Below are 27,914 nucleotides of genomic sequence, written 5' to 3' on the forward strand. Positions count from 1 at the left end.
ACTGTAGATGCTCCTGGAGACAAACAATAGTAAGAAAATTACTTGAATCTTGGTTAAGATCTATTTAAAATGCTAAACCAAAATTATCCTCCCACACGGGGACTGAGTTCATGAAACTGTCACCAGACTCGGAGGGCTGGATCTTGACTTTCTTGTAAAGAGAAACAAAAGGCTGACTTGTGCAAAGACAATGAAAATAAACATTTGTCAAACTCCTTAAAGACATCTCACAGAGTTGATACAGCTTTAAAAACATAACACTGCAACTTCTGCAGCCTCAGAGACTCCGAGGTATACCATATGCTGGCAGGGCACGACACAGAGGTCTTCAAATAACTTTGCATTAAAAGCCTTCCCTACAAAAACTCCTTTGTTTTCATTAATAAAATGAAAAAATAGTAATTTCCACAAGCTATTTCCCCGCTCTGTACTTACACAGCACATAAACCACCCAAGTCCTATGTCTCGGGCCGTCATACATAAACCCATGCTGTCGAAGACACAGACCGAGGAGATGGGGAAGCGTGCCCCGGGAGAGGAAAGCCCGCAGCACAAACTCAACCGGGGTTCCGCACAACTGCCTGACAATGCCATGGTTTTCACCACGGGCCTGTCCTCTCATTTCCAGGATCTGCAAGAGAAAACAACTGTTCTCTAATAAGATCAGACTATTTTCTTGCATAGCTTTCAGAATAAGCACAAGCAAGAAGCACCTTCAGAATAAATTCCTGAGGAATAAGGTGCATAATCAAAGCATCTTTTCTGCAAGTGAGAGATGTAAGAGCACTGTATAAACAAAAGGCTGCTCTACAAAATCCATCTATTTAAAATACTGTTTATTTGTGATTTAACATTAATTAGCATTACATCTATGAGCAATTTCAGATAACATTTATATATTTTCCACAGGACACAAGAGTTGGCTGGCTCATTCTTTATGCCAAAGCAAGTAAATAGAGGCATTAGCAAAAGGTGCAAATAGTTCACGGTTGCATTTTAAAAAATATTTATGCACATTGCATTCATTTAGATATATTTTTAAAAAAGTTATGAAAAGCGTAGTTCACAGGTTACTGTTTCTACATATGTTGTAATACAACACAAATAATGTAGAACATAAAAAACAAAGTAAGCAACTGAAAGTTTTCACTATGATTAAAAACACTGATTCCAGTATTTAGTGATAGCTAGAAAATTGTTTCCAGGATCCATTCCAACATTGCATTATCACACTTACACGGTCAAAGCTAACCAGCCCCCAAACATGCTATAATCAACATTTTTGCATGCCAAACCACTCTCCAGCCATATTTAACAATTATATATTGTATAATATTTCAACCGGCAATTTGGGAATCACATGGATCTTTAAAATGTACTTCCTATTGCGATGACTGATTTACAGACATTTTGACACAGCGAAGAAAACCCTATGTTAATTTCTATGTTTAGTTTGTATTTACAATACAGTAAAAGTACTAAAATGACAATATCAGTAAAAATGAGTAAGTGGCAGTACCACCCTTACCCATGGCACTAGGCTCTGATTTGCTCTGGGTTCATCCAAAGGACAACACAGATTCATGAGACCCTTTTACAATTCAAATGAAAGTGAAGAAAAACCAAAAGTGTTGCACTCTGTATGAATCCATACAAATTATTTAAAACATCTAATATGGAAATGTCACTTTGCTGATTTAATAAAAATATCCCATAATCCATATCATATATTTAAAAAAAATAATCACCAGACTTTAACTTTCTTTGTCTCCTCCTATTTTCTTACTATTTCACTTTCCCTTTTAACAGTTTTGTTTCCTTCATTTGGTTATGTTAAGAGATTATTTTTCTTCATTCATTAGCAATACCACGAGAGGAAAAAAAAACCAACAACCCACGAGTAATTTTTAAACATGAATCCAGTTCAATTTTATATGCTTTTATCTTTTGATTTCTAAGTCGCTGGATTCCTGAATTATATTTAAGTATACTCTAACCCAAGCATTCTTAAATACACTCTACTATTAAATGCTTGGTTCACATGCTTATAATACCTTTATACTGAATGGTATACAAACATTTGAACATATAAAATCTTTTTGTTTTGCCAGTTAAACTAAATTATCAATGTTAAGTGTATAAAATCCCCCTTTATTGAAAAATAAGGGTTTTCCCCCCCCAACTGATAGAATAAAAAAGAAGTCTTCAAAAATTATATTTCACTAAAATGAAATATTTGGCAAAAGAGTTATTGAAGAATGGAAATCTTTAGACATTTTGTATAATTCCAAATAAACTTTCTCTTACACAGTTTTTCCCCTAATATTATGTGCCAGTGTATAATATTTCTATATGCTCTAATCTTAAAAAAGATTTAAAGGTGTGCTGTTAATGTGCACCCACTCAAACAGGGGTACAGAAACATAAAATATATGGTCAAAATCACAATACAAAAATGTATGATCTGGTTACCAAATGAGACAGCAGTTTTAAAAAGTTGTATGATCACTCAACAGTAACTTTAATAAAGAATTTAACTGTACTGAAAAGCTTAAGGTCTGCAAAATACTCCAAGCACAACTTGCTGCTGCATACGGCGATGGTATTTGATCTTGCTATGAAGGTAATTGAGCACCTGACAGTGTAGTTCTACGTGAAACTAATGAACGTTTCCAACCCTCATAGCAATTTTGGACACAGTTAAGTGAGAGATGAATTTAATTTTCAATTAACATGAAAGGGTTTTTTTTGTTTTTTGTTTGTTTGGTTGTTTTTTTTTAAAGCAAAACCTCTTCCAGTTCCTTTTTGTTTAGGCTAAAAGTCCAGTTACTGCACACCCCTAACACTACGCTGTTAATGATCAACTTAAACGTTTAAAACGTGCAATGTCTCCTCACAACAGAACTGCACTTACGCTTCTACTTTCTCCTTCTTTTTACTCTTTTTCAGGAAAGATGGGGTGCGGAATTTCTTCTTCTTCTTTGATGGGGATTTGGAAGGTGACCCTTCAGGGGACAGGGCCTCTTCTATCTTTTCAGAGCTTTTAATCGTAATCTCTACGCTCTCCACAGTACTAGTGGTTAACTGACTGACCCTCTTAGTGAGATCTTCTTCCACGTCATGCGCATCTTCTTTGCCATTCACCACCACAACTGGCAACTCCACGGATATTAGGTTAGCATTCTGGGTATAGAGATCTTCATGATTTTCTGAAAGAACAGACAATTTTGCAATTATTTATGTACACTATCATGCAAAACAACAGCACTGATACAAAGTCTGGGCTGTGATCCAAAGAATGAAACCCAAAGTGCGTAGATGTGGTTTTCCCCCCTGCCCTCTATCTACACTCTTACTTGTTGTAAGCAGACAATGCTGTGAAAATGTCGTTAAAGGGAAACAGGCTGAAAAAGCTAACCTTTTTTCTGCCAGGTATATGTATAGCTCAAGCTGTATACAGTATATACAAATACAGTCTACACAGCATACACGATTACAGTCTCAAGCAAACTCAGAATTATGCTTTACCGCAAGAGACTTATTTATGAAAACGTAGCCATTCCATACGGAAGTCTTTGGAGAACTAGCCTTTCAAAATGCCGCCTTAGATGTTGCTGGAAATGTTTTAGGCAAAAAAAAATTTAAAAGAAAAAAATCTCGACACATTCTGTAAAATAAAAACATAATATCTATTCCCTTCACCTTATTAATATCTAAGTTTCAGTATGCCCTGCGTTGTTTTCTGTTTGTGAGAATTATGTATCAGGAAAAAATTGAGAAAAACAATTTTCTGGACAGAGTCCCACCCAGGCTTGGTAAAAGAGAGCTCTTTTTGGCTCAGTCGACTTCACGCAAGTGTAAGAACGCAGCAGAAGGGTGGGTGACTCAGGTTATCAGAGCCATTGGCATTGTACAGAAATTGCATGGAATACCTTCTAATTTTTCTGGGACATTTTGCGGGGATTGAGTTTGTGACTGAATTTGTGACACAGATGAACCGTCATCTGAGAATAATTCCTGTTCAGCATCTGCAGGACAAGATTTGAATTAGTAGCCATGCAAAAGTAAAAATCAAGCAAGAATGTCAGTGCTAGTGCTACGAGATTTACAGCTCTGCTAGCATTGCGTTGCTCATGCTGACAACATCAGGAAGTTACAATGCACAGTTTAAACTCTATAGAATTACAGATTTACATGTTTTATCTGCTAACAAACATTATATATTAGTTCTTTAATAGAAAGCATTAAAAAGAGTGGCAGGATTGCATTCCAAGTAGCACGCCTCATGGTTTTATCTAGCTGCAAGTCACACAGTTTGCTGTTATAATAAGCTATTATGCTATGCCCTGAATGTGATATATAGCAAAATTGTTTTATTACACAATATTAGTGGAGAAGAAAGCATAGTAAGTGCTATTGTTAAAAAAAGTCAACCCTGAATTAGTAATTCCCTATGGAATAGTAGTAGTGGAAGAAGATGTAAAAAGTGAAAGTAGATGCACGTTGGGAGAATAGAAGAAAAATTAAGGCAGCCCAGAACATCTCAGTAAACTTTTGCTCAGCTGAGCACAGACCTGAGCAACTTGATCTAACTTTGATATCGACTTTAAGGAGGTTGGACTAAGATGACCTTCACGGGCTCTTCCAACCTAAGTTATTCTATGATTCTGACAAAAAAAGTAATTATTTTAAAGTGTGTTTTTGTCAACCTAATTTCTGTGCAAACCTTTCATTGCTTTAATTTTAGCACTAACCAAAGTAAAAAACTTCAAAACATTTAACAAAAAATTATCCTGTCTAAAGGAATGATTAGTTCTAAAGTAATCATTAGCATATACTGTTGGCAACTAACATGCATATGATTTTTACAGTAGATATTTTCAAACTAAAAATTAACTCATTAAAATGTAAACCCCAACATTTAAAAACACACCACTGACCTTCCAATCCTTGCTGCTTGCGCTCAATTGTTTTCTTGTACTCTTCCAGTTCCTTTTCTGTGAGATGGCTGAACGGGTTGGGTGGTGCCGGTGGTGCATGCTCATCCTCTTCAAATTGCATTGGCTGGAAAAGAGAAAACCACAAAATTTAATAGTTAAAAAAAGCAAGCAAGATATACATGGTTAATGTCTTTTTTTTGCCCAAAGTTTGGTGACACCAGGTTGACAGGGAATACAGAAGAAAAACAGATGCATCCAGATGAAACTTACCCCATTTAATAGGCATTCGCATTGTAATGAATACGGACTACCAAGCTGTAAATCACTACCCTTGTGCAGTAGCACAATCATTATTTGAGGGTATATTTTTATATCAAGGGGGACAGCTTCAGAGTAGAGACCTGCCTCAATAGCTTACACTTCAGGGACTAATATACACTTCAGAGAAGTGAAAGGCCTTTAACAACAGGGATTCAAAAATAAGGTTTCCCATGTTTTCTGCAAATGCCCCAAGTTCTAGGAATTTTTTTTTTTTTTTTTTTTGGTAGCAAAGTAACTGTGCTTATGCTCCAGTTTAGGAATCGAACTGAAAGAGCTCTTCTGAGATGAATCTTACAATGAGAAATTTAAAATTATTCTCATATTGAAAGAAAACTAACTTGGAAAATATTCTTTTTGCCCGAAATAAATAAGCAAACTTAGTGTTATCTCCAAAGGTTATTGGCAACCAAAATGAGGAAATAGATGTACTAACCCTTGGATGGTTGGAAACTCTTAGAATTCCAATTACGATTCATCACAGTTTGTTAGATAACCTTCTTAGGGATACCTGTACTGTTTGGAAATAAGTATATTCTATTCAAGAAAAGATTAGTGTGGACAGGCAAGAAACCCTTCTGCTCAATAAGAAGCCTGTTTCTAATGAAAGCTGCGTTCTGCGCAGTCCCATCCCACCTTTTAAACTCAGTTATTTCTGGGCCTCAATCATTTCCTTTAGCAGCGGTTCCACAGACTGATGAAAAGATTATTTTGGGCACCATGCATTGCAAAGTTCATCACTCTTAAGCTTAAATGGTCTTAGATAGGGGTCCTACTTCATTAATTACACAGGCAGGCAAACTTACCATTCATATCTCCATTTGAAACTAACATTTTAAATCTCTGAAATAAAACATTAATAAAATGTAGCACACATCCAAAATTAGGCATTAAAATAATCAGTTTTAACGCTTTATTTTGGAAAGAAAATGGCCCAAACTGATATTTGAAAGACAGGCAACCAAATAAACAAATATTTATAAATCAGTTAATTATCTCCTACTCACTGGACTCGGCTTTTTATCCACAACAATTCCAGCGAGCAGCTGAGACTGTGGTCCTGCTGTCTTCAGGTCATATCGGTTTTGCTCCCTTATCTACGCAGAGAAAATAAACCGAGTTACAAACAGTATTTCTCTTTAACAAATCCTACGCCCACCAGCTTTGCAAAGCCAGTAGCACAGGCAGCAGTGAATGGCTGGAGGATCAAGCCCATAACGCTGCTGCAGCCCAAAACTGAGATCTCTCCTTGCACCTCTGAATGCACTGTGTATGTTGTTTAGCCCTTTGAGTACTCCCGAATATCCACCGTAGTCCCAGCTCCCGCACTTCATGCAAGCCAGTATTTGGAAATAAGGTCCAAGGAATAGTAAGTCTCTAAATTTGTCCTCTCCATGCCCCAAAAATAAATGACCTGTGTTAAGCTATCAGAGAGATCTCTGTGATCATAAAGGTTGGTAAAGCTTTTCCTTCCATGAATACCTCATAATTTTCCCCAAGCCAACAGCCCCAGCTTCACATTGGCAGTGCTTAAGAGGTTGACAGATTAGATATAAATGCAAATATAAATACAGATCATACAAAAAAAAAATTCTACAGCAGAAAAATAAGAATAAACTATCTAATAAGATAGTGACATGCATCAACTTAGAAATCATTGTCTGGGACTTGTATTATTAATCTCTAGATGATTAGAGGGTGCCTTTCCAGTTCTAAGGAAGGGAGTTGCTCTTTCTGACTCCAGTTCAATCCCCATGGATACTGATATGGTGCTTTCCAAGAAAGAAAAAAAAAATGTAATCAAATGGAACGTGTCCTGAATATCTCTTAATATAGTTATGCCAAGGGTGGAGTATTTGGTCAGCCTGACAGTCAATGTCTTATGTGCTGGAAGGGAAAAGCAGCGAGATATTTGTGTTTACAGAGCGGTCCAACAATAATCTCTCATTTTCTTCTTTTTACTGCCATTAGGAAGCGAGCTGGACCAAAGAAACTCCAGCTTAAGAAGTGCTAGGAGAATTAATACAGAACAGAGTGAGATTACAGTCTGAGATTGAACGATGCTGCCGATGACGCACAGCAATTTGGTTCGTGTTGACACCTAATTATCCACTAAATATAATGCGAAATAGCAGGGACTACCATTTCCAGTCTGTCATTTCCAGAGTTAATACTCATCCTTCGTCGAACTACTGCATTCAAAATTTATATATATTGCATATGTATCTACAGACTTCATGTATATCATACATTTAAATACATGCTTGTTAGTGCCAAAAATCACGTACAACGTAAGAAACTTCTTCGTAAAATCAAAACACTTGAAAATGTTATTTTGCTGCTGTGTTGAATCATTCCTTGAACATATAATTTTATTTGGAAATGTTGCAATTTTCTTCATTACACTTCTTTTACCTTATTTCTCTTTTCCAACACTTCACTTGGGTTTGTGTTTAGAGGAACGAATTGGTTTGGATCTTCAATTTTGATTGGTGTTCCTCCACTAGTCTTGGAGGAGTCATCAGCTTTCATCCACTTAAAGAAAAAAAAAAAAAAAGAAAAAGAAGATAAAAATCCCAGCATGATGGGGAAGAACAATTCTCAGTGATGTCTTACTGTTAAAGAAGAGATACAAATGAAGGACTTTCTGACTTTATTCTCAATTCCACGTGACACCCACAAAATGATCCCAGCTCCTTACAAGTTTGTATGTTTGCCCAAGAGGACTGAAGTTGAACATGTATCATGAAGATTACTTTTTGTAAACACTGAAATACATTCCTGTAAAATGTAGTACTGTGTACTAATGAAGTCATATTTGGAAAGGATCACACTTTCTAGTAACTGGCATATAGATCCACCAGCTCCGGAGCCCTTGTTCATGCCATCAACTTCCACTTCTGCTAACCCCACATTTTGTCTGTAGTTTTTTGCCTTTGTAAGCAGGGTTTTAAATCAGTGGTTGAGGGTGCTTCTCCCGAGCTTAAGTTTAGAAACTCGCTAGTCTGCCAGCAGGAGGAGCTGGTGCTTTTCAATTGTACTATGCAACTCTGAGTAGCCTGATAGCAAATAACATGCTTCATAGTCCCAAGACAGCCACCTCTCTCCAGGCTGGAAACACAGTGGAAGCATCTTGCTGAGTTGAAGGAGGAGGAAAAATCTTGCTCATGATTAGAAGTAGTAGCATGAACAGACTCTTTGAAGTCTGTTTTCAGCAGGCTCACAAACAGGAAAGGGGCAGTTAGAGACGAATTAATGACAGAGCCTATTTTTATTTGCTTGATAAACTTATTTGCTAATCCTGTTAAAGATTTCCTCATATAAACTGTGTGTAATTCACTTTCAAGTAGTGCAAAAAACTAAGTGACTGCCTAAAATATCTACCTACCGTAATCTTAGTCCTGGGACTGGTTTCCCCGTTCCAGGACTCCTCAGGCACATTAACTTTCAAGTATGTGTTCGGAGAGTTCAGCCATCTTGTCTTTTCCCTCTGTTGCCTCTGCGCCAGGAATTTCAGGGGGGAAAGCGGGACTGTATCATCTTCAAAGGAAAAGGCAGTCACAGTGGCTGGGATCTCAACGTCACTCTTATGTCTGGGTTTTTCCCTGACTAGTGGTTGCCTATAGGCATAGCCAGTTCTATATCCCTATGGAGGAGGAAAAAAAGAAAAAAAAAATCAGAAAAAGGTATCCAAAGTAGTCATGGAAGTTTTGTGCTGCCCTACATGTATTAAATAGGTCCACTGAGCTCTTCAGAAAACAGGCTTGTGGTGTCGTCCATCATTCATTCATGCTATTAACATTCAAGAGACCCATTTAAAATACAGTACAGTATTTTAATACCGTTAATAACAAAATAGAGAGAATCTGCTACGTCTACTTACTAGGTGGTGATTAAAAATACATTTACTATTAAGCTACGATAAAGAGCAAATATGTCTGTGAGTTGGACAAAAATTAAGTTCAAAACATTGTAAATTCTTATCAAGACAAAATACTACTGTCATATACACTGACATAATAAAAGCTAAACCAAGCAGAAGAGATTTCACATACAATAAAAGTTATTCCATCTTCAATTTCAAACTCACAAAGAAACCAGAAGCAATCATTTGCTTTACAGAAGCTAATCCTACACTCTCAGAAGCTTACAGAGACTATACAGACACCATCAACGTGCTCTCACCAGGTTGTCCAGCATCCGCATAAGCGCTTCAAATTCTTGCTCCCCAACTTTCCATTTTTGTTGTGAAGCCATATTAACTCCACCTCCTCCAGTTGCTGCCACAGCGTGTGTGGAAGGCTTGAACTTCTGCAGATCCAGTAGTAGAAGATTGTCTATCCCACCTGCTCCAGCTAATGCATGAACCTAGAGACATCAATGAGTGCGTTTCACTTGTGGAAAAGCTTTTGGATTCTCTGCTTTTCTGAATTCACAGGAGGAACATACTTAAACACATGCTGCAGTTATTTCTCAGGCTAGTTTTCTACCATGCAAAACTGTATTAAAATATAGAGCAAGTCATTCTTATGGAAAGGATGATAATATCTGCTAATAATTGCACTTTAAAAGGAGTAGACTCACTTTCAGAGCACCTTAAAAGGTCTTTCTGCATCACAAGACTAAAAATTTTTCATTTTTACATCCGTTTCAAAACAAATAAGTGATCAAACTCAAAATGAACGGCAGGGCAAGGGAGGAAAGCAAAGGAGTGGGAGACTGCCATTTGCACCTCCGAATGCCAACTTGGGGAGACAGGATCACTGAGGAACGAGTAAGTCCAAAGTGATGAAGTTTCTGGGGATGGGCTTAAGAGTTATGGAAGGTGAGAACACTTTCAGTGGTCTCTCTCCACAGGTTATAGATAATACCTAGATACCTAACTATGTAAAGTTAGACAAAACAGAAATAACTGATTTTAGAACTCGAGTTAGTTTTAAATAAGCTACCCTCCACCATTGCTCCAAAGCCCTTTTGTTTATTTGGTTTTACAAATCTTGTAATCATAGGAAGAAGCTTCTTTCCTCGTCACAATATTCAGCTTTGATAAGATCTCTCAACATCCAAGTCATTTAAGTCACACTTCCACATGCTGTGAGTACCACTGAATCTATTATCTGACAGATTCCCTACATGAAGCTCACACTCCACAGCATGGAACAGAACCTGTACTCTTCAGAGTGTAACACCACCAATGCTCATTCTAGGAAGAGTAATACAGTATTTGTGCTGTTCCTTTTATGTTGTCTTAATTATTCCAATTTCTCTGACTTTTACCTGGCATATAATTACTGCATTCCACAACCAGTAATCATTTTGTAATATTAGAGATCTTCCCATCTGGGATGTAATCTATAATTCAGCAGTGTGTTTGAAATTAAATACAGATAACTTCTCTCTCACCTGTGTTTCACAGGCCAGTTGAACATTGAAAATATAGTGGAATGCTTCTTCCAGTGTCTCTCCTAGTGCCACCACACCATGGTTTCTCAAGACTAATACCTAGTAAATGAAGACACTAATGTTAAATGGTAGAAACTGGCGCAGTACATGAAAATTGTTTATGAAGAGCATGAATGAGGTTGAATACCTTGCAACTGGGTCCGAGAACTTTCTGAAGCTGAATTCTCTCTTCCTGTTCATCAAGAGATCCCTGGTAGTTGTAGTAAGCAACATCTCCCAGAATCAGAGCCTCTTGTGATATGGGAAGGATGCCACACTTCATAGATGAAACCTGTTTCAAGAAAATGAAATACTGATAATTAGGAAAAAAATGAAATTCTTAAAACCCACATCTCAACCACTCACACCTTAGCAGGTTGTACTTTGTACGTTTGCTAAAAGAGAAACAAACTCTCCACAGTGAAAGCTCAGAAAAAATTCCCCGCCTGCCCACCCCACGCCCCCATTCTAATTTGCAGTAGGATGACAGAGCTGCTGCTACCCAACCTAGGGACCAATTCATGATAGGAAAAATATCCCAACTAAGTTAACTTTTGTAAATTTTATCCATGTTTAATTCTCAGCACAAGTCTACTTAATGGATTTTCCTTCTTTCTCACATTTATAACTTCAAAAAGCTAGTATAACAGAAGTTATCCATTCCTTCTTTTGTCTGTAGTCACAGAATACATATGTCTGCATTTATATATAAAATAATATGAATTTATCTATTTATCTCAAAACAATTCTTTCAATCCTCCTTACATTTTTATCATTGTTATACAGACCATTTTTAACTTATATGTTAACTATGACTTTTTAATAGTGAGGTAAATCCAAACTGAACATAACTACTAGTTAAACCACTTAAAAATGGAGTTGCATAATGCAAATGATGGGGTATACAGCACATTATATGGTCTAAGATGCTATAGATGAAGTCTGTGTAGACTATATACTTTACAGTCTCCTCAACCAGAGCACAATCGTATCTGAGAATGAATTTATTCCTACCCATTTCATTGTGGTGGCCCTGCTTTTTTTATTTGCTTATTTGATAATCTCACACCTTCTTTTACCAGTGTAGAGTCAATGTTAAAAACAAAAATTAAAGTGCCGTAGCCAGCGTTTCAGATTCTTTATGCTAGAAGGAACACTTACAGCTGCTGTTGCAGGGGTATGTATGTGTATTACACATCTGACATCAGGGCGTGTGGAGTAGATGGCCGCATGTGGACTGAATCCCACATTGTCAATGCTTAGGGTCGTACTTCCCTGGTCAACTACATCTCCTAGGATGTTTACCTTAACCTGGAAAAGTCAAACAAAGGAATTATATTTAAAAAGCTTGCAACAACTGCCATTATCTACACAATACCTTCCTTTTCTTACTTGGTACCAAATTTCTCCCCCGATATGTTTAGGGCTCAGAGTACCAAAAAAAAAAAAAAAAAAAAAAAAAGAGTAGGAGAGCAGCCATGAATCTGCGCATCGATAAAACATCACGCTGCCCAAGCCCTTGATAGCTGTTGGAAGTCCAGCCATGGAAGAAGTAAAGATAAGGCCCTGACAGAACATATATTCCTATTTGGTCTAGCTGACCTTTCCTTGTTTCTGACTTTTTTAAAACTGAATTTCGTTAACATTTCCTACATTTTACATATGAAGAAAATTTAGCCTCTGAGAAATTTCCAGTAAGAAAATTTAATGCATAGGGAATTTTCAATTTCACAGGAGTATTAAAATAATAATTCCAGGATCAACAAAAAACAACAGCAGGGTCATACAAGGTCTTGTTCTCATGTTTATATTTTGGTTCTGTGTTTGCTGGTGCAATGCTATCAATCTCAATCTGCTACCCCTTCCAACCGGAGGTAGTTTCTTTACTGATATGTACTGACGTGAAGAACATATGGCAAGTTCTGCACCAAAAGATGCGTGATTTAGCAGCTAACACTGCCTAAATGCCAATCTGTAACTTCACTCGGCTCCTTTGTTGGGCCCGGGGAAGATTATTCAACTTTATTTCCCCAATTATAAAAGATAAGAGCTGAGTGAACTAACACTACTCCTACAGAGTTGTTTCACATGTATTACCATATGGTCAGGTTATAAAGGTTGCTGTTACACTGAGGCTATTTGATGAGCTTCACCAGACAGGAAAACAAAACTTTGTTGCTCCATATTGAAGCTGAAGACAAAGCTACAGAAAGGAAAGCTAAACTAAAGCAAAAAGAAATGCTGAGGACAAAGGATGCTAGTATCTAAATAGTTAATCTGCTTTTCATCTGTTGGGTAAACATTAAAATCAAATAACAGTATGATTACAGTTTAGAAGTCCATTTCAGCAGCCACAAAAGTCTTTTAGAAAACAGGTTGAGCCTTGCTCCTTATTACAGCGGGTGAATCACGTACCAAATTAGAAGCTGAAGCTTCAGAAAAGGACAGACCTCGTGGAATGATTAGAATATGGTCATGTTCTTTGCTTACTCTTACCTGGAAAGGAAGAAGAAAATAGATTACTGATTTATTTTTGAATTTATATTATTCAGGAGGAAAATAAATTTGAATGAATAGGTAAGATTCCAAGTAAAAGTTTTTATTTGCTAAAATACTTACTGTGATATAGGCATTTGGCAAATGTGCCCACCCGAACAAGTCAGCCAATCGATATAAACTGGCTAACTTACAACGAGTAAGCTTTTCTCCCTTAACAAACGAAGAGGTATCTATCCCAGGTAGATCATTGATGGGTGTAATCATTCCATGGCCTGAAAAACAGGTAAAAAAAGATGAAGGCCAGTTGGACAATTAAATAACTTCTAGCTATGCCATGATCTTCTAGAAACAGTATATTTAAATTGTTAGCATAGCAGTACCAGCAATTATTAGACTGGAACTGCACTGACAGGATTTTTAAGGTCTTTACTGAAACCTCTGTTACTTTAAGACAGTAGGAACCATACCCTGAATTTAAGTCTTCATCTCTTTTTCAAACACGAGAGAGGTGAAATACAGATTTCCTTTGAAAGTACCTCTTGGATTTTGAGCTCTCTCCTGATTCAAGATCCTATATAGGACTGGAACTGCGCTTTAAGACATGTGCTACTAATGAAGTATTTTAACAGGTTACTTTGAAAATTACAGAACACATTCCTGCTGAACTTCCAACACCAGTATAACTAATTTGAAGAGATGTCTCAGTCTGAGCACCTTAATTTAGTCCTAATGGAGAAATTAGGATTAGTGCAAGAGTTCTCAAACTGCTGGACAGAGGAGGTCACTTCTTAACAGAGAGAGCACAAAGATCAATTTATCTCTTTGATTTGTGACTACACATCATATACTTCTCCCCTTCACAAATGCACAATAGCCCTTTGAGAACTACAGCCTTTGCTTACAAGGAAAGTTAAGACCAGAAGAGGTAAAAGTAATTCTGGTTTTTAGCAAAAAGAGTATGCACTTTGAGTTTAGTTGTCCTGTCAGAGTCCCTGGGCAAACGCAGCAGAGAAAACAGTTTGACCTGCAGTCTCACCAACCGGCCAGAGACACAGAGATAAGATTATTTGGGGTCTCTGTTGTTATCTTCCACTTGTTTTGTTAAATGAACTCCAAAGAGCCATTTTGGGACCAGTTTTCAAAAGATGCTGAATGCTGACAGCTGCCACTGTACTTCAGGCTTGTAAGCTCCCATATGATGTCCACCCACAGAACTTAAATCGACTTTAATGTTTCAGTGCTTCACGACTTGGAAAGAACTTGGGTGTTAACTGAAAGATCCTAGCGACATCTTCCTAACTTGAGTGCATACTACAAGCTGTTTTTAACTGTGGGAGCTGCTTGTGTAACGATTCAGTTTGCCAGGCTACTCCCCCCACCTTTTTTAAAAATAATAATTTATATGCAAGAGTAGAAAACCAAACAGTCTAAATTGCTATGTATTTCACATCTCAGCTTATGCTCATGTTAAACTGCTAATAGTGAAGGGGCGCAGCATTTTGTTCCCTATCTCAGTTAAGCTTTTATTAGTAAATTCTTGAATAATTGAGTATGAGGACTCAAAACACTTTGGATATCATTACACAAATCAATGAATTTGAGAGAAAGAAGCCTAAAAAAAGAAATTTAAGACCACCATCTGTACTACTTCACAGCTGAAGCAAACTCTGACAAAACTTTTATTCAAAGAAAGCCCTGGTGATAATAAAAAAAGGAAGAGAAAATGCAATTATATGCATAATTCACTTACTGAGTGAAGATGAGGAAAAACCTGCAAAAGAGCTTGCTGTAATGTATTCGGCAATCTGTTGTAACGCAAGCAGTCCAGTGGGGTTATTGCCCTTCTTCATCTGTTCTTGAATAAGGCATTCCAGATCTTCTCTAAAAGCCTGTAGAAACATTTGAGAATCATCAAGGAAATCTGGCTTTGATAGAAATAAGATTATTATAGGTGGGGCTAGTAGCTTTGCCTGTTATTAATGTTAAATGACACTTCCCCTTAGACCTTGTTTTTAGCTGTTTATAACTTCACCAAACTTTAACCATCTGACCTAAACTTTGTATGCTAAGTATTGGCAATTTGGACGGTGGGAGGAAGGAGTTTGGTCTCAGAGGGTTAACTATTTCCCAGAACAAGACAATATAAAATGTATTTTTGTAAATGATAACAAAAATCAATAATTAAGAAGTTCTACATATTTTGGAAGAGGTACTTGAAACTCGATCAGGATATGTTGCTTTTAGTACTGGGTATTTTTAAATTCTGTAATCCCTCTGAAAATCCATCCAAATTTGATAAAGTTATAAACAGCTGGAAAACTGGAGCTCATCCATGCTCAAGTAGTATCACAGACATACAAAAACTAGAAGGAACGCCAGGATGTCATCTCCTCTCTATTTCTTTCCCTCTTCCAAAAGGAAAAACCTTCCCTTCTTCTCCTGTATAAAACGTCCGCAACCCCAAGAGATAAACTCTTGCATAATATATCATGAAAAAGGTTTTCACAGTATCAAATTTAATATACTGTGCACTGTTGACAAAGCCTGTTCCTTCTAGATGATAAGACAGATTAACCGCTGTCCACCACAAACGCCTGTCCTAGGATTACTTCAGTCCTGACATTTCCTGACTAAGTAAATGTTGTTCCTTCAAACTTTCCTTGTAGGTTATATTTTCTAACCCTCTCGTTATTTCTTGGCAGCATCTTCCAGCTTTTATCTGAATGAACAGTACACAAAGCTGCACACAACACGAGCTGAGGTGTACTGTGAACACTCTTGCTGGTTCATTCGAGAAAGACATTTGGTGTCTTTCCATGGCGCTGGCTCCTACTGTAACTCCAGGCTATTCCCAGTATGTAATTGTGCCGTTCAGTTTGCCTTCCTTAACGGAGTACTTTCAATTAAAAAAAAAGCAAATAATTCTGTATGGCAAATGTAATTTCTTCACTGAATTTTAATTCAGTCCTCCAAAACACCCACTTTGTTGGATAAAATCCACCAATCTCATGACATAGTCTGTTCATCGACAGTTTTGACTCTAAAAGAGACCGAGTGCCACCAGACCGCAAAAAACATCCTCAATACTCTACTTGATATGGCCTCTCAGTTGGACAACTGAACATCCATAACTACACTTTAACTTCCAAGCACTTCTTTGGAGTAATTTTGTCAGGATTGTGTGTACCTGGGACTTCCCAGATTTCCACAAGTAAAGCCTCTAAAAATCCACGTGGACTGACTATGCATCGATCTGCTACATGGATCTCTCAGTGCAGACCAGACTATGCACGCGGCATCCCCCAAAGATCTGAACAACCTCTCACTAGCCTGAAGATACACGGGCAAAGTCAGATTTTTCTCTTTAGCGGCTGCTGTAGGTAAGACCTGTGCAGCAGGGGGAGGGAGCAGATGGGGAAAAGGAAGGAAGAAACAGGGAATTGAGTGAGGAAAGGAACCTAATTGGGACTGGGAAAAAATGGAGGTATGGGAGGTGGATCAGCCCTGGGAGCCCATAAGGGAAACTGATAGGAGGTAACTGTGGGGAAATAATTGCCAGAAAGGCAAATAAGGATTTGTGGAAAACAGCAAGTAGTTGGAAAAAGCATCCCGACTCTCATCCTTCATCTATCAGCAGATGACTGTGAAACCCACTCCCTTCAACCTGATCCAGCTCCGAGGATGGCCATCATCACCATCATGACTTGCTGTGTTCCAATGGCAACGTGGGTGCCACCCTTACTGACACAAATACTGACAAAATAACAAGCACCATCCCCAGTTTGGAACCCGAATGTGGCCACAAGCCCAGACTGCTGGAAATCAGACATGCAGAGGATGTTTCTTTGCCCCTCCTGCATACAGATAATAATCTTCAAGCATACCACAGTTGTCTTGCCCCCAGGCCTCATTTGGCACACAATGGCTAGTTCTCACTAGGAAAGAAATTCAGTATTTTTTCCTCCTCTCACGGCTCAGCACGTGGCCCTATGCCTTTTGTGCATGCTACTCACACTCTGTTGAGATGACAACTATTTATCTGATAAGATTTTCTCTGGGCAGATAATTAGTATAAATCCAAGTGCTTCACAAGCATTAACTTACTAATCCCCAAAAACGTGCCTTTAAGGCGCAGCAGGGCACTGTCGTCATTTCCACAGAATGGCAGCAAGGAGGTCAAGGTCAGATGCTTCCACCAGTTTGGGACATTCATTTTGAGAGGCCCAGAGCCCCATCTGCAGAGCACTGGGCAGTAAGTAGCTTCCTACATGCTCAAAGCACAACTCTCAGTGAAAATTCAAGTGCAGCACTGAGTGTTTAATGTGCTGCTGTACCTCAGGGTAACAAGAGACACACACAGAATATCACAATCTGAAAAACCAGTAAATACATAATTGAGCATCACCCATGACAGCCCAGTTTAAATCCTTGAGGTTGGTGAGTACCTGAATCCGAGCATCTCTCACTACAACCAAAGTGGTTTTGAATGAAATTCAGATGCGTGTGATTTATACGATCCCCTGTAGAAGGCACAAGGATTTTTCACAGAACTAGAAGAAAGCGTTTTGGTGGTCAAACAGCTCACAGTGCATAGAAAAAGGAGCCAAGGTCCAGACTTTCTGTTCTACCAACCTGGTTAAAAGCGTATAAAGTGTAAAATAACAACAGAGATACTTCCTTGGGCCTTTGCACATCATATCCCTCACATTACAAAAGGCTTTCCCCCCCTCAAAAAAAAATAAAAAAATCCCCAAAACACATAAAACAGACTTTCAAGCACCAGCCTTCCCAGCCCCAGCTCACTTTTCTGCTGATGGTTCACCATGTGGCTACAGTTTTACGGCACTTTCTCCTTCTGTTACTGTGACCTATTAAGACTGCAGAGACAATGACTAGCCAGCATATTTCATCAAGAAGCTATACCAACACTTACTTTCAAATTCTGACATTCCAAGATATTAAATTGCTTCTCAAATATTCCTGAAAGAGGCCCCCTGCAAGAAAGCTCTGCCATTTCACACTCTGCAAGGCTGAAATGCTCTTTCTCTCTTGTTTACAATCTGTATATAAGGAAACTGCGCATTTGTGGTCTCCTGAGGGCCATGTGGAAGACAGAATTCACAAAATTTATGGAAGTATGTATTTGCTTGGGAGGAGATGGAGAAAAATAGTTATCTGTATTATATTAAATCACTCTCACTTCAATTCAACAAGGACTATAAAAAGGATCTGCAAAAACATTCACAGTAAACTTTTATTAGTCACATTCAGACTTTTTTTTTTTTGTAAACCTGTAAGAGTAATGTTACTTCTACAGAAGAAAAAAAGGTAGTGTAATGTATTTTGGGAAAATTTTAACAGAAAGATTTTTTGGTTTATTTCTTGTTTACTTCTAATTCTTCTGCTTTCTGATCATGCTATTTTCATTCTTCTGAGCTTAGTTTTGCTCTCTGATGCTAACAGTACTATATGGTACACTTACTGAGGCTACTACAAATGAGGATTTAGTGTTGTTTCGACAACTTTGTTAAACTGAACAAACAGTTTTCCTTAGAAATAATTTCAGAAATAACAGAAGATAGGTAAGAGCCAGGGCAATTAGCAGATACAGAGGTTTGGGATGAGCTGTAAAACAGAGGTTAGGATGTGGATGAAGCACATAAAATAAACTATGCAATTTATCCACATACCAATGTGCAACAATGTTTTCTGGCAGACTGCAACATTCAGTGTGTCAGACACATTCCTCCATGCATGTTTATGAATATTTCAATACCTTTCGTTCACTGCTACAGACCATTAAAACTCAGATCTGTATGTCCCTAGATAACCATCCCACATGTGGTAACACAACCTTCCTCCCTTTCTGATAATTCATATGGGCTCATATGAAGGGCATCACCTTCTTCTGGAGAACAATTTACTTATATTAGTATATATAATATTATTTGTATATATTATATTAATATATACAAATATTAGCCATTAAATGAATTGTATTTATTGGACTTTTCAATGTACAGCACTTATTTCTGTAAAATCACTACTGCACAGGACTCTGATTTTGGGATCTGCTTCTGAAAACCTAACTGTAGCCTGGAGTCCATGCAGTTTGGTTTTGCTTTCATTCGCAAGACTGTAACGTATATATGGCATTACACTGCAACTGCCCACAAGTGACCAAGTAAAAGCCATGCTTGAGAGAGATGTTTCCAAAAAGATGACAAACACACTGCTCCAGCACAAAGCAGACATTTTTAATGCGGAAAGGTCACTAGTAATTTCAGATGTAGTATTCGAGAAGAAAATGCTGACAAAGGAAAAAAATGTACTGTCATATGAATGAAAAATTATGTTATTCAGCTGTATGCTCAGCATTGCTCAATAAAAAGAAAGTTTCAGCTCTGGGATTTAAATACCTCTTTGGGTGTATGTGGGTTTTTTTGTTTAAAACACTAAAACTTTAGACATAAGATGATACAATAAGGGCAGTGATTTTTTACAGCGGGGTACTGAGTCCCAAAGCAAGAGGCACAGCACCGTGGCTGCCCATCAACACCCCCGCACCACCTCTGGACTCCACCAACCTACCTGTGGTGCTACTGCAAGGCTGCCGCCTGGATAACGAACCCCGCTGTAGCTGAGAATCATTTCCTCTTTGCACAAACATCCTGCTGCCTTCAGTGAGCTCACCTGCCCAGCCAAGCACCCGCATCCCCCCTTGTTTGTGCTGGAACAGCACTCCACACATCCTGCTGAAAGTTTGCATAGAAAACAGTCCATGGTATGAAAACTGGGCCATGACACCTATCAGAAAGGAGGCAAAGCTGTCATGGGCCCAGTTTTCATACCATGGACTGTTTTCTATGCACAACTAGGAGGATGCTGAGCAGAGCTTTTATTCACCTGGCAGCAGCAGACAGCCACCCAAGCAAACAGCCTGACCTCAGTATGCAGCTGGCTCCAAACTCCCCTTCCACAACTGCCAGCTGAGATTGTTCTCTTCAAAACCGCAGTGAGCTGAACTACACTAAGTTACACCAGAGGAAAACATCGCTTTGCACTTACACCATGGACCAAAGCATCCCCTGCAGAGTCAAGCCTGCCAGCTGCTGACCCAGCTGTGCTGACCTAGCGGTGCCCGGCTGCTCGGCTTCCACCTCACGCACCTTCGGAATGCCACTCCACTCCCTTGCACTGAGACATGAATTTCTCCACGACTCACCAGTAAAAATATACAGGGCAGCTCAGCCTGTTCCTAAAACTGTTTCCAAACTTGCTGTTTCTAAAACTCCAGCCAGCTCTTTTACACCAGCTTAGATAGCCTTACACGGTACTGCAGCCTGCAGAACAGATACAGCTTTTCTTGATGGAGTCATTAGCTGCATGATGAGGTCAAGGTCTTTCTAACATCATAAAATTACTTCTCCAGAAATAGTTGCAATCATCTTGCAAATACACATCATAAACTCAAGCAGTTTAGATGCAAAAATCTTTCAACTTAGACCTGCAAGGGCTCTCAAACTCAAGACTGAAGTTACAAGCCTCAGTTCTGACTCATTTACTTCCATTTTCTTTCAGAAGGACAGTCTTAAGTGTGAGCTAACAGTATAAATTAGGGCTTTTAAGAATCAAAACAACATTTGCATGGACCAGTGGACAACTGGAATTTTTCAGTCAACATAAGCAGAAAAACTAGAATAACCAATTTGCTGGAAAAAACCTATCTTACATGTAAACACATTTATATATAGCAGAGAATAATAATAATGTTGCTAGAAATTTTTAGTATTAATCCCTTCATCTTGGTAGGCAGTTCTCTGAGGATGTTAAGAAGTATACAGGCTCATACGTATTTTGACTATCTTTCTATGCTGTTTCTTGTTTGTTGACCATTTATTTCTCCATTTAGTCCTTATCCACTCAAAAGAAGTAGAAATAAAGTAAGATTATTTCTTTCTCCTGTACACAGAGAAAACAATGGCACACAGGTCATCTACAAATACTCCACACCATCACAAACCTTTAAGTGGAGAAAGCATGTGCTCACATGAGGACTAACTACAGTAAGGTCCAAACAGTTTTACACATCAGTCTACAGGAAAGTAGCTAGAAAAGATATGTGAGGTCCCCACATTTAATAGCAGCACTGCTGTTAGCCTACAAGCTGCAGAATAATACAAGAAACTCCTTCACCCATTTTCGATCAGAGTTCATATATCTTAAATCCAGTTTTAAAAATAAGGGTCTAATTCAACTTATCTACATATAAATAGATCCATACAGAGTTTCTAAGTTAAATCACCACCATTGAAGAAAAAGTTTCAAAACTTAACTGGTATTTTCATCTCAAGAGCAGAGACACGTTAATTTTAACTCCTGTGCTGTAAATGCAGCTGCCCGTGGAGAGGAAGACCTTCACCGAAACAGCCGACAGAGCTTCGAAACAGGCCGTTTCAAGACTGGCTTTTAGATACAAACAACCGGTGCCCTAAGTGGAAAAGGGTGGAGTTGGCCACAAAAAAAACCGCCAGTGAGTTAAAGGCTGGCAGGGAGAAGATAAGAGTCACAAAAAGTGTTTGTTAAAGCTATGGAGAAAAAAAAAAAAAAAAAAAAAAAAGAGGGGGCTTCTGTGTTAAGATAGAAAGAAATAGGCTCAGTAATAAATATGGGGAATTAGGTAAGGTTATAATAATCTCTTCACTTCCAGTAGGCTGGATTCAGCGACTCAATCAACAGCAAGCCAGTCCCATACAGAGCACAGCCTGCGCCGGTTTTTCCGGCTCCTCTAACCTGGTACACGCTAGCTTCCCTCCATGAGCTGAAGCAGCACGTTTACTCCTGTGATAACCAGCCTAGAGATACCGTAAGATTAAAGCAAAACCTGAAGCATTAAAGTCCTTTGCAAAGCCCATCTTCAGCACACCCAGCTCCCAAAGTCCCAGCGCCAGCAATCCCCACACTCACACAACTGCTGCCACGAATGGGGGGGTCTGGGTCCCTCACTTGTGTTTTATCATGGAGTAAAGCCACGCTGTGCATCTTGCTAGATGGAATATAACCACCAAAATTTAAAATGCTAGAAGAACTTGTCAGGAGTCTTACATGTTTCCAAGCATAATTAAGTGTTCTTTCAGTAAGTGCAGGAGTAGGGCAGGTGGGACCACATGTGGTGGTGATGTACCAGGACAGACGACGGGCAGAGCTCTCGCAGGGTGTTCTGGATGCAGTGAGGGAAGAAAGTCAGGGATTTTCCAGGCACTGTTAAGAGCTTGTACTAAATCAAAGGATTATTTAACAGGCCCCCCCCCCCCAAAAAAACAACCAAAAAAAACCCCCCAACTTAAAAATGAATACAGCTAAGTAAGTCCTTTTAATTGTTATTCCTTACTTGTACTGCAATGGAAACCTCTCTTCCTGCTCTCACCAGACCAACTTGATGCCTTTATTGGACAGAATTTACAAGACTAGTGAATGACAGAAAAATGGTGGATTTTGTTACAGTGCAGTTTATTTTATATCTCCCTATCACTTACCTAGGGAATTAATTCAGATTAGAGTGTTATTTACAATTAATAACTTCAAACACATATAGGACCATAGGAAAGTCATCAGGTAAAGGAGGATGGATCTGATTGTTTAATGATTTGAGTAATCTAAAGAACGTGGTGCCAAAAGTACAACAGGATCTGCAGACACCCTCCAAGACAAAAAAAAAAAGCCAAACCCAAGCAGTTAACAACCAGAAGGAAGATTAGAAATACATTTGGGGGGGGGGGGGGGGGGGCGGTGGGGAAAAAAATTTGGAAACTGTTGGCATTTATATCTAATGAAAACCACAGCTCCAACTAAATGGAAACCAGCAATATGGAAACAAGAGAGGAGTTTCAGGTAACTTTCATTTTTAACATCAGAAAGCAGGGAACAGCACAAAACTCTCAATCGCACTTGCAGTGCTGGTATGCATCTGAACACGAGATGAACATGGATATGAATCAACCCTGCACCGTCGCAGCTATAGAAATGGAATTCAGGCAATGGGATTTCTTGGTTTCTCATAGAGATCCAGTGGATGGCCTTGAATCAACACAGCATTACCCTGAGCACACATTCCCCTCCCTTAAAATGCTGAACTTGCCTGGCCCCCCAGTCTGCCCTGGGCTCAGTGGGATATTGTCATGGCTCAGCAGGGATCTTTAAGACACATTTTCTGACATGTCTTAAATGATGTGCCAAGTTGAGCTCATCTCCCCTGGTGAATGAAACAATGCACAGGTCGTATGACAAAAGCACGAGATTAAAAAAGCCATTGTGATGAGAGGAGGGTCATGACTCCCCAGCAGTAAGTCATGAAGATGTCGGAGAAGACCAAAGCCAGAGGAGGCAGCTGCAACGCGAGCTGCCCAGTGAGGAGGTCCCCAGGGAATGTACAAGGTTGTGAGCCCTTCCCGGCCAAAGGCTAATGCTCCTCAAGGATCTGAAAGGCTTTTGAACTTGCGGGGAAAGAGCAGTGGAAGCTGAAACATGCAAGGAACTGAAAGGACTTTGATATTTTAAGAAAATAAACTGCCTAAGAAGGGAGTGGTGGTGTGAAAATACTGCACATTCATTCAATACAGAATAAAGTAAGCTAGACAATTGCAAAAGCTGGGGAGAAAAATAAATTAAACCATCCTTCATCTCTGTCCTGATGGTTTGAAAATAACATAGCCAGGAAAAAAAAAAAATCAAGTGTGGGTGGGTTTGCTTGTTTTTTTGAGGAGAAAAATCTGCCTACATGCTGCATGTTAAGGCAGACCTCTGAATAGAGGAGTTGCTAAGCAGGACTTATCTCCTCACTTTTTTGGGCAAGACCAAGCTGGTGTGGGAGGCAGGGGCGCGTGTTCATGTACAAGGCAGGAAAGAAGAGAGGCACGGGAGAGAAGTACATTTTTAACTTCAGCATAAAAACTCCCTGATTTTGCAGCCTGGACGGCTAGACCTGAATCAGTGCCCTCATGTAATGCCAGCGCCGAGCCAGAGTCATTCCAAACACCCTGCAGAGCCACGATGGATTGGTAGGCGCTCTCTGCGTCCAACATGGAATTAAAGCAAAGCGTGATGAGATCCTGCCAGCAAACTGCTCAACTTAAAACCAAACAAGCTCCAAATAACCATGTGTTTTCTATGAAAAAATAGCAAGTGCACATTCAATTGGTCTCAACATGCCACACAAAACTTTCACTGGTAAATTCAAAGCATAAACTGGGCATTTAAATTCCAGTAACTGGGCATTTTTATGTTTACATATTGCAGCTGTTTTATACATGTTTAACATGTCGTACATGATGTTTTCATCATTTTATACACAAATTTGTCTACTCCAACTTCTTTTTACATCAGTAAAAATAATGAAGTATCTCTCATATAACTATACTTTGTGTATAAGAATGCATCCTCTTCCGGTTCCACTCTGACCTGTAGCTTTTCTGCAAATACAGTGATATAAAGTGGATGTAAGGTACCCCTCAATGCAGTTTAAGGAGTGATCCTAACTTCCCATCAGGTTACACATACAGCTAAAGCCTGTAGTTAGCTTTCCTGCCAGTTAGATAATTGTTTTACGTGGTCTCACTTCACTGGAAGCAGCCTGGCACTGCCGCCTGTCCACAGAAACACCCGACACCTTCCCTGGCTGCTCCGGGAAGGCAGCACTGAGTTTCTCCCTCCTGTATGTGCACGCAGCTCCTTGATGCTGAACTGACTGTGGAGTCTTCACACACCTTAACTGCACAACCATTGGTTTTTTTGTGTTTGTTTGGTTTTTTGTTTTCTTTTTTTTAAGTGTTTTTGAAGCTTTTGGTTGCCATGGTGAAGACACAAGAGAAATAGAGAAGGAAATGAAGTCCAGGAGGACTTGCATACCATAACTGAAGTAAGGGTTTTGATAATACAGCAAATAAATGTTTACTCTGTGGAAGACGTAGCTACTCTGTGTAACAAGCAATATATGATTGTTTAGCATATAAAAAGACAAAACTGTTTTTAATTTCAGAGTTATGTTGGAAAAATCTTTTAAAAAAACCCCTCAAACCCCACCCATCTTTTCAAATTTTGGATATATTATAGGTCAAGTATCTCAGACCCAGTGTAAAGCAATAAAGTTAGTCCACTGTATAAATGTAGTGCCTTTCCTTTAAAAATAATGGCACAGTACCTGAACTTTCTGAACTTGCAGATATTACTGAAATAAACTTAAATGGTCTAATGCTAAAGATTGGCCAGCAGTACCTCTGGATGCTGTCAGGCTGCTCAGACCTAGCTCATTTTAATATTTTTTCCACCTTTCTAACAGACACAGAAGAACAAACATGCGGGTCCTAACAGATTCTCCAGGCCGTCATGGGTTACATGCAGTATTAAGCAAGCATGTCTCAGAATTCACTGACAATGTCAGGACATTCTTTGTGGGCAGTGGTCATAAAACTCTTGTAATTTGCTTAAGACTTATTATGAACAGACTCTAAGACATTAGCAAACATCAGAGGTAATGAGAATAGCTTTTCAGTAGCTTTTAAATTATTTAATTTAGGAAAGGGAAATTGCACATCAGAGATTAGTCAGTCGTCAGATTGCACATCAATATGTGCATCAAACAGCACATCAGAGAGATGCAGCAGTTTGATGTCTGAAGATGTCTGGTCAGGGCTGTATCCCTTACAATAACACGCACTACACAAAATGTATCATGGTTCTTAATTTATTTTCTTGTTAGAGGATTTAGATTTTCCTACTTGAAAGAAAGAAAAAAGTTTGTTAATAAAACAGATTAAATCAGTACCTAAGCTTTCTACTATATGACAATGATTAACCCTTTAGTTTTAAACCATAATTCTTTGCTCATGTTCAAACAAGTTCACCTCAAGTCTATACATGCTTGTGTATTTTTAACAAAGGTATTATCCTTGCTACATACACTTCATATTTACTAATACTTGCCAGAAGATGAGTCAATGACTATTTCTGTGATCTGAATGCATATATCAAGATTGGGTAAAGATATGAATGCATATATCTAAGACTGCGTGAGGATTTACCAGCAAGCAAGATCTTCTTTAAAATGTGTCTGATAACCTCTCTTCCTCTTCTTCCAAACACCTTCATACTATTTCCTCCTTGTCAACTGGAATAAACCAGAGAAGCAACAAAACTCTATGCAAACTTCTAATGCAATGTAATTCTACAGCTATTGAATTAACGAGCACAATACTCGTTAATTCAATCCTGAACCTGTGTTACGCAGACCGGTAAAAGAAAAAAAGTTTTCTGGCCCTTTTGTGACAAATATTATGTTCAGGACGAGACAAGGTAATTGTTTTCAGTCCTGACCCTCAAGAACACTATGGCACACCGCAGCTGGAACCTGGAAGAAATAATGCAGTTTCTATACCCAAATCAGTTATGAAATTTCCTTGATGGACATTCAAGTCACAGATACTGTATTAAAAATGCTTTTATTTCTTCATACAAGAAATCATAGTAGGGTTCCCCTAAATTTTCTATTTCAAGAAAAGACACAATAAAAGGAGATACTTAAGTGAGGGGAACACCTCCTCTTCGTGCCTGATCACACACTCAGCTCCCACGTTCCCGTTTCTCCCTGGCAGATGCCAGGAGCTGAGCAGGCAGCAGGCCCCTGGCTTATTTGGACAACTGTTCCCTTACACAACAAAAACTTGGAACTTATTGGCAGCTCCAAACAGTCACTTTCCAAAAAGTGCTGGGCTCAGCTCTTGCAGCAGGACACAAACAGCAGCCCGGCGGCTGTTTGTCCCCCAATCTTCTGTTAAAGCAGTTACCTAGACTCAGGGATTGCCCCTCTTCATCCCCCTTCCCAAAATCTGCACACTGATGCTGCATCTATTTTAAAAAATCCACAGAGGCTGTGGCAAAGGGACATTTATTATGTTAGGCAGACTTGGCAAAAGGTTCCTCAAAATGTTAGGGAAATAGTTATGCTCATGAGATTCAATGTTGCCATCGAAAGGACCAAAGAATAACACACATACCAGCCCAAACAAGATCTCTGTAACTTTTTTTTTTTATCTGTTAGGCTAGAGATCTAGATCTTGTCTTTGCTGTGAGTACTGGCTATTCATAATATGAGTATTTTAACAGGAAGGAGCAGACTCCAATCACATTTTACAATTGAGTGTTTAGCGTAAAATTATCATGATTAGAGAATTATGCAATACCTCCTTAGAGTATTTTCTTTATAAAAAAGGTTGGCTGCAAAACCAAACTTACACAAATTCACTTGAAAGTAATAAATTCCCTAGTCAACAGGTTCACATTATACTCAGAGCAACACACAGATCCAAGAGGCACTCCATGACAACACTTTAGCAAACAATCCTGTTATTCATGGATGACTATAATAGGGTGATTACTAACAGCTGTTTGCAATCTCATTACATATGGAAAAGCTTCCAAAAAAAAAATTACAGAAGAAGCACCCCAACTTACAGAGGAACTGAAGAGAGAAGGATCTGCAAAGCTGCTTAACCCCTTCCCAGTCCCGTTATCCTCATTACTCACATTACACCCCAACACCCCCAAAGACTCACCATCGCACAGTCCTTACTCACTCCCTATGGCTTCAAAATACTCAAGGCAACAGTATTACTTTCCAATGTATTCATCAGGTTAAATTCAAAGGCGGCATGTATCAAAATA

General features: G+C 38.8%; 1 protein-coding gene across 12 annotated transcripts in view; it reads right to left on the bottom strand.

Annotated features, from left to right (window-relative positions):
- Nucleotides 1–819: 819 nt before the first annotated feature.
- ADD3 (adducin 3) overlaps nucleotides 820–27,914 on the bottom strand; it is a 100,932-nt gene continuing 73,837 nt past the window's right edge. For 9 of the 12 annotated variants that reach the window (XM_075757957.1, XM_075757955.1, XM_075757959.1 and 6 more), the window contains 13 exons: nucleotides 14,950–15,088; nucleotides 13,320–13,471; nucleotides 13,116–13,196; nucleotides 11,862–12,011; nucleotides 10,849–10,992; nucleotides 10,662–10,760; nucleotides 9,444–9,626; nucleotides 8,647–8,904; nucleotides 7,674–7,793; nucleotides 6,266–6,355; nucleotides 4,941–5,064; nucleotides 3,933–4,028; nucleotides 820–3,209 (listed from right to left, as the gene is read on the bottom strand). In XM_075757957.1, the coding sequence (XP_075614072.1) occupies nucleotides 2,911–3,209; nucleotides 3,933–4,028; nucleotides 4,941–5,064; nucleotides 6,266–6,355; nucleotides 7,674–7,793; nucleotides 8,647–8,904; nucleotides 9,444–9,626; nucleotides 10,662–10,760; nucleotides 10,849–10,992; nucleotides 11,862–12,011; nucleotides 13,116–13,196; nucleotides 13,320–13,471; nucleotides 14,950–15,088 (1,935 nt within the window). In that variant the 3' untranslated portion in view covers nucleotides 820–2,910. The remainder of the gene's footprint in view (nucleotides 3,210–3,932; nucleotides 4,029–4,940; nucleotides 5,065–6,265; nucleotides 6,356–7,673; nucleotides 7,794–8,646; nucleotides 8,905–9,443; nucleotides 9,627–10,661; nucleotides 10,761–10,848; nucleotides 10,993–11,861; nucleotides 12,012–13,115; nucleotides 13,197–13,319; nucleotides 13,472–14,949; nucleotides 15,089–27,914) is intronic. The other 3 variants (XM_075757964.1, XM_075757965.1, XM_075757966.1) reach the window with 1 other exon arrangement.

This window comes from Balearica regulorum, chromosome 7, assembly GCF_011004875.1.
Source record: "Balearica regulorum gibbericeps isolate bBalReg1 chromosome 7, bBalReg1.pri, whole genome shotgun sequence".
Taxonomy (NCBI): Eukaryota; Metazoa; Chordata; class Aves; order Gruiformes; family Gruidae; genus Balearica; species Balearica regulorum.